The sequence below is a fragment of the Limulus polyphemus genome, unplaced genomic scaffold, assembly GCF_000517525.1.
Source record: "Limulus polyphemus unplaced genomic scaffold, Limulus_polyphemus-2.1.2 Scaffold4084, whole genome shotgun sequence".
NCBI classification, from domain to species: Eukaryota; Metazoa; Arthropoda; class Merostomata; order Xiphosura; family Limulidae; genus Limulus; species Limulus polyphemus.
In genome coordinates this window covers 79,718-87,133 of record NW_013669694.1, presented here as the reverse complement: position 1 = coordinate 87,133, position 7,416 = coordinate 79,718, and the positions used below count along the sequence as shown (strand labels likewise).

General features: G+C 34.7%; 1 protein-coding gene across 3 annotated transcripts in view; it reads right to left on the bottom strand.

Moving 5' to 3' along the window:
* LOC111088591 overlaps positions 1 to 7,416 on the bottom strand; it is a 50,866-nt gene that overhangs the window by 1,746 nt on the left and 41,704 nt on the right. For all 3 annotated transcript variants that reach the window (XR_002613066.1, XM_022399164.1, XM_022399163.1), the window contains one exon: positions 323 to 376. Coding sequence is in view for 2 of the 3 variants with exons in the window: in XM_022399164.1 (XP_022254872.1) it covers positions 323 to 376 (54 nt within the window). In the remaining variant the exon portion in view is untranslated. The remainder of the gene's footprint in view (positions 1 to 322; positions 377 to 7,416) is intronic.

Genomic DNA, 7,416 nt, shown 5'->3' with positions numbered 1-7,416 from the left:
ACTGTCCACAAAAACAGAGGTTGTTCTGTAATTACTTACTTGACAAGAACTAGGTTGTTTTATAAAAAGTAAAAACTGTCCACAAAAACAGAGGTTGTTCTGTAATTACTTGCTTGACAAGAACTAGGTTGTTTTATAAAAAGTAAAAACTGTCCACAAAAACAGAGGTTGTTCTGTAATTACTTGCTTGACAAGAACTAGGTTGTTTTTATATAAATGTTTACATGATATCAGCAATAACACCTATAAATCATAACACATCATAAAAAGTGTAAAGGTAGAAGCTGTAATTTGAATGTCATCCTAGGGTCTAAGCTATTACCTGGTTGCCGGCAGGGGGCGTTGTGATGCTCTCCATACATCCTTCCGCTGTAACCTAAATGAAACAAATATTTTATTCAGTTAGATAGTACAAAAAATCTGCTTCATAAAATAAAGAATAATTAGATTCCAGTTAAGTAAGTTTCAGTTCGATATGATACAATGTTTAAAATAAGTACCGTGTAAACTGCCATGTTCATGTTTTGAGATGTATCTAAGCGAACACTCAAGATTGCTCGAAATCTAATTACCCAAACATCAAGATGTACAGATGATAAATTTTGAACTGCCTTGGCTCAGTCTAGAAACATTTATGAAATCGAAAACAAAATTCAGATGAACGACTACGAGACATTTAATAATCACAGTAGCAATACAAAAAGCACTGGCTCAATTCCTATTTTTGTTTCACCTTTCTATACGTTTCTGTTGAAAAGTAAATTACATATTTCAGGATTGTTCGTTAAATTAGTCAAATGTAGTAGGACACGCACTAGCGTAAGCCTTTGACCATTTTAGAAAACAAAACTGACGGCGGATTTTTCTCAAACTAAAATTAGAACTATAGAAAACGACAGCTATTTTTGAATAATCAATTAATTATAACAAAATGTTATTTTGAACATTACACAACGAAAGTAGGTAGAGGTGTTTCGTTAACGAACACGTTAACGAACATCTCAGTATGTTTCAAGGTATCATTGTAGTTGAAAATTCAACACAAAATGTTTGTATTGACAAAAGGCATTATATTCAATAAATTTACGAAGTTGTTTTCTTTAAAACTTCATTGAAAACGTCTCGGCTTTACACAAAGTATCTTCAATATTGTACCAACTAAAACTAAAAACAGGCCGATATACCGAAAGGTTTTCTTTGCGTGATACACAGACAGATCACCATCGCTGTCAAAAGCTAGATAGGAGGGGTAGAAACGCTCACGTGATACAAAGACTTTCTTCAGAAAGATAATGACAGCTGTATAAAGAAGTCCGTCAAAGATTAAACAGAGAAAGTTTCGTGTACAATGATGTTTACGAAAGAATGAACAGACAGTGTGATTATAATATGTGCAACAATTTTCATCGCAAAATAAATAAACAGAGAAATTTATGTGTACAACGACTTTCATTAGAGGAGACGCAGATAAAGAAACGTTTAAATAATGATATCGGCATGTATAATAACGCTCATCAAAGGACAGATATCTGGACAAACGTACGTGTACAACAGTCTCATCGCAACAGACAGATGGAGGAACGCCTACGTGTACAACGACAAGCGCCACTGTTCTTTCTTATTCATTTTGGTGTTATGTGTACAAACACGTGTATTTCATTACGTCAAGTCCATCTTAGCTATGCGGAAGTTAAACAGTTATAAAACCAACAACATTCACACCCTATGCACAACCAAACACATTTGACTGATTTGTTTTACTTCGTCTCCATGTGGTTAGTTCCAGACATCACGTATCTATATACATCCAAGTTCCCGTTATTTCCCAAGATAACATGAGGCTCTCCCTAGAAATATAAATATGTCTCGAACACGGAAAATTAATGTTGTAAGAGGAAACAGATAAATATTATGTTAATTCATCTGATATCTCTGGTATTATACCTAAGTAACCAGAATATACCACAGATGAATAATACACTGTAGGTATTAAAAAAAAAAAAAGGCGTTTACAGACATCATGTAAACCATGTCTCTTAGAAGTAACACAATATAACCTGGCACATTACACAAATAACTACACAATAAATCTGCAGAGATGGTCCCCTAGCTTTGTGGTAAAATAATATCTGATAAAAAAAAAAGTTTCAAAGTTAAGTCGGTTTCTTTACTCGTATGAACAAGCATCTATATAGTTTTTTAAGAAAAAAAAATCACTTTACTAAATTTAACGACCGCACAAGTAAAATATATATCCCACCACATGGAAAAAGCTTTCCTGGAAACTAAGAGACGTACCACGCAAAAGAAAAACTCTAACGGCAGGCTGAGTCCTTCGTGAAGCTTACTCAAACTATTTTCTTCTTGCTCTATTATATTGATTTCTTTCTCCGTGGCGCTCTCTTTCTACAGAGCTTTGGCTGAAAAAAAAAGTTTTGTCCGTAGCACACATACACACAGTTATGTGCGGTTTATATAGCATTGTGAACACCAGTTAAAGTTTGCTGGTAGATAAGGTCACGCTGTTAAAACGAGGTCGTTAACAATCGAATTTCACTTTGGTGTTAGAAAATCTAGTGTTGATGATACAGAGTGAAAATCCAAGTTCACACACACACACACACACACACACACAGAAGCAAATATTATCTATACATATCTATATTTGTATGTGTCCATATGTGATTCAAATTTTTCTTATTCTATTCAGAAAGTTAAAATCCTCTCTATAAACTACACAATGTACTTTTACAAACTTTAAAATAATATAAAACGTTAGTTAGATAATAAGATTCGTAATTTTCTTTGGTTAAATCCTTCAGTGTTCCAGTTATAGTTGTTGTCTGGGCATACATGTTGGAATCTGTTGTAAAGGTGTCAATAATGGATCTTCAAAATATCTAAGTAGGAACATGTCGCCTGTAGCGTAGTAACTTCACGAGCCCCTCGACTAACCCTTTGATCCCCTTGAGAAGAACGACGGTTAAAAATACAACGAACGGCTTGTATGGTGTAGTCCGCTTCTTTTGAGAGACGAAAGACATAAAAAAAAACTCACACGCTATTAATGCAGTCTGTAACCCTTTCTTTCGTAAGCTAGCTAGTCAGATTGGCCAACCCCAGAGTTCGGTTTAAGCAAGAGCACGTAAATCTATCTATCTATCTATCTATTTTTAACAGTTTGTTTAAAAAATCGACAAAGAGAGAGAGATAAAACCAGCTAAGCAGGTTTGTTTTTATCCACCCACCCTGTGATTTGAAGCTCCATAAGGAAGGCGTGCTCTCTAGTTGATGTCACTGCCAGGAACCGACTCCACTCACGGGCGTATAGATTCTCTAACTGCTCCTTGGAACAGGTTCTTGCGCGACTGGTCTCATATAAAAACGAGTATGTTTTTTTATATTTTTCTTTTTTCAACTCAAACATGCTGATTATGCAGATAAGTGCGACCAAGAACACAACGAGGTAGTCAGGCTACAGCACGTTCGCTGCCCTAGGAGTAAAACGAGAGGGCAACCACGTGCTTCGATTTTAAAATAAGAAAAAAAATCACATGTGCAAAAAAGGGGGGTATATAAACATCTCACTGCTGCGACTGGTTTGCTTGAACTCATTAAGTACATACTTTGCCAAAATGGCAAACTAAAAATTCCAATTATTCTGTATTTTTTTTCAAACAAATATTAATACATACACTAAAATTTCATAAAGTTAAGGCTCAAAAAGCATTGTGTAATATGTAGAAACAAGAACACGATATAATATGAGCAGTCAATGATGATTGAATTCCGTTCAGGATCAATCAGTTAATGAGAAGTTTATGAAATATTTAGTGAATATTCAACGATTGAGTCAGTTCAGTGTCAAATATATTATTCAATGTTAAAAGGGAGAGTTATCACTTTTATTCGGCTACTCAGTTACCCAGTGATTTGACGTATTTTTTAATCGATTAGCCTTGCGAGTTAGGTTTATAAGAATGTTAGATGTACGTACCATTAGTCTTAGAATTTATGTCAAAAGGTTGTTTGTGAACTTAGGCCTACAATTTGTGTTAAGGTGGACGTAGCCTGTAGTAAAGGTTATTGAAATAATAAATAAATTCGTTATTATTACGTGGACTGGACTTGGCATTATTTCTGTCAAATAATCCAAAAGAACCCGTCAAACGATAGAACACGTCACAACAATATGCATACATGTCATTTCCTGCTTTTTCTAGACCAATATCTTTAAAACAGCTGTTAAAAATATTACTTTTCTTATTAAAAGGCCGTTCATTCGCATTAACATTAATGCAAGAATACATATAGCGATCTTTTTTATCAATCCAAAAAAAAGAACGTCACGACCTATAGGAGTTTAAAAGCGAATACAAGCACACTTGTATTCTACTTGACGCAGCGGTAAGTTTGAGGGCTTCTAACGCTATAATTCGGGTTTTGATACTGTCGGTATTGTGTAATTTTGGGCTTAACACTACACCAACAAACAAATATTCCTACTTGGAGTTTCATCTGAATATAAGTTGGCTCTTCCATTCTAAGTAGGCTTTCAATTATAATAATTCTCTGTTTTATTGGATTTTTTATTAAAATATAGTAAAGTTTTCAGTTTTAGTGGACTTTCCACAAATCTCTGTTTTGATGAACTTCTATTTAAATATAATAAAATTAATTGAACAAAGTATACCGTTTCGAGTCAATTTATTAAGCTTCCTTTTGTATTTTCTTTCCAGTAAGTACGAAGTAGTTTCACACTGTCATTACATTATTTAGTAATAATACATTGATTTTATGTAGTAGCTACATTTCTTATGTACTTTTTTCATATTTGTGCAGCAGTATAACTGTATGGGTCAATTATAACTGTTTTTCTATAAAATACATTGTCTTGCATGATATAGAATCATTAGAAAACCATCTACAAACAGCTTGCGTTATTGTGTAGAACACTGTATGTAAGAAATCATAATCCACATGTCCAGCATCTACATGTAGCTTGCGCTGTTGTGTTGGGCGTTGTATGTAAGAAATCATACTTCACATCTTTAGCACCTACAGGCAGCTTGAGTTGTTCATTAGTGTTGTATATAAGAAATCATACTCTACATCTTTAGCATATACAGACAGACTGCGTTGTTATTTACAGTGTTGTATGTAAGAAATCATACTTGACACCTTATGCATCTACAGGCAGCTTGTGTTGTTGTGTATTACACGAAACATTCACATATACTTCTAACAGGAATCGGATATGAAAGTAATGGAATTACGCTACAAACAAAGTTGACAGTAACATAACATTTGTTGTTATTAAAAACTGTAATGAACTCATTAACCTCTTCCTACTTATCATGTCTGTTTTATTATTTGTTTGTTTTTGAATTTCGCGCAAAGCTACACGAGGGCTATCTGCGCTAGCCGTCCCTAATTTAGCAGTGTAAGACTAGAGGGAAGGCAGTTAATCATAACCATCCACCGCCAACTCTTGGGCTACTCTTTTACCAACGAATAGTGGGACTGACCGTCACATTATAACGCCTCCACGGCTGAAAGGGCGAGCATGTTTGGTGGGACGGGGATTCGAACCCGCGACCCTCAGATTGCGAGTCAAGCGCCCTAACCACCTGGCCATGCCGGGCCTACTTATTATGAAGTCGATAACTGTGAATGATTCCTAACAATGTGTCTTTGATTAATTATAAATTATGTTCTATGATAAATTGTCGGTATCATAGAGGAATCTACGTCTTTTTTGTAGCTAAAGTATGTATGTGTCATTTCGTTGTCCAACCAAGATGTTTGTCTTTGGGTAAGGTATACAGGTGCCATTTGGTTGTCCAACCAGAATGTTTGTCTTTAGGTAAAACTATGTAGGATTAATTTTGCTGTTCAGTTCGATGAATAAGATCAGTAGGAATTGTTTTTGACCGAAAAAAAATTCCCTCTTCGAATAATATATACAAATATACATCCGCAGTTCTAGAAGAAGTATTTACCTTCAGGTATGTAAAGCAACTCAGCCAAGGAAAATGGATAGGTGTTCTCTTGCTACCAAACAGAATGTTTAAATCCAGGTAAAGTACCTAAAGGTAACCTGTTTTTCGCTAAGGCAACAACTGTACTGATGATATTTTGTGTTTAGTCAGGATGTTCTAATTTCGTGACAAGTCTGTTGAATCCTTGTTGTTAAAAAAGTGTGTATGATTCCACCTAGCACAGTTTTGTTGATTTCCATGTGATGTATCGTAACAATTCTGTTTACCAGCCGGAGTGTCTAATTTCAAGGAAATTCAGGAGTAGTTTTGTTGACAAGACATAGAATGTCTGCCTTCAGGTGAAATGTGGTGGTGTTTGTTGCGTCTGTTAGAGTACCTTAGCTAAAATAGGTAGAGGTAATTTGGTGTTCTAATTAGCATATCAACCTTCAAGTAGAATATTTTGAGGTCATGTTGTTATTCATTCAAGACATACACTAATAGGAGGAGTAGAATGATGTCATTACGCAGTAATATTTACCTCCAGACAAGGTAAGTACATTTCATTGAGTTTACAAGCCAGTATATCTAATATAGGGAAAAGGTGGCAGAGGTAGTTTCAACAACAACAACTTTAGTTGAAGTGCGATAGTATGACTATTGTTGAGTCAAAATATTTACCTTCAGCCACACTATGCAGGGATCACTTTATTATACACTTGGTATATAGATTTTCAGATGACGTGCGATGACGTCATTCTCTTGCTCAGCTAAAACACCTGGTACAATGTAATTGTATAGGTGGTAAACCACGATTCTTAAAAAAACTCGGAAAAATAAGTTAGTTTCGTTTTGGTGACAAAAAACTGGCATCAACCTTTACGTCAAATATATAAAGGTTTAATAAGTATAGGAAGTCACATTATTTATTCAGATCTTTATCTTTCACTAGGGCTTGTAGTTTTTGTGTTGCTGTTCAACCAGGAATCCTACGCTCTAGTGGAAACTAATGCTACTTTATTATTTAGTCGGTATACATGAAGATTAGGAGAAGTACAAAGATAGCGATGTGTTTTTCAGTTACAATATCTACCTTTAAGACACGTACATACTGGTAAACCACAAGAAACATATATGTTGGTAAACCACAAGAAACGTTATATACTGGTAAACCACAAGAAACATTATATACTGGTAAACCCCAAGAAACATTATATGTTGGTAAACCCCAAGAAACATTATATGTTGGTAAACCACAAGAAACATTATATGTTGGTAAACCACAAGAAACATTATATACTGGTAAACTACAAGAAACATTATATGCTGGTAAACCACAAGAAACATTATATGCTGGTAAACCACAAGAAACATTATATGCTGGTAAACCACAAGAAACATCATATGCTGGTAAACCACAAGAAACATCATATGC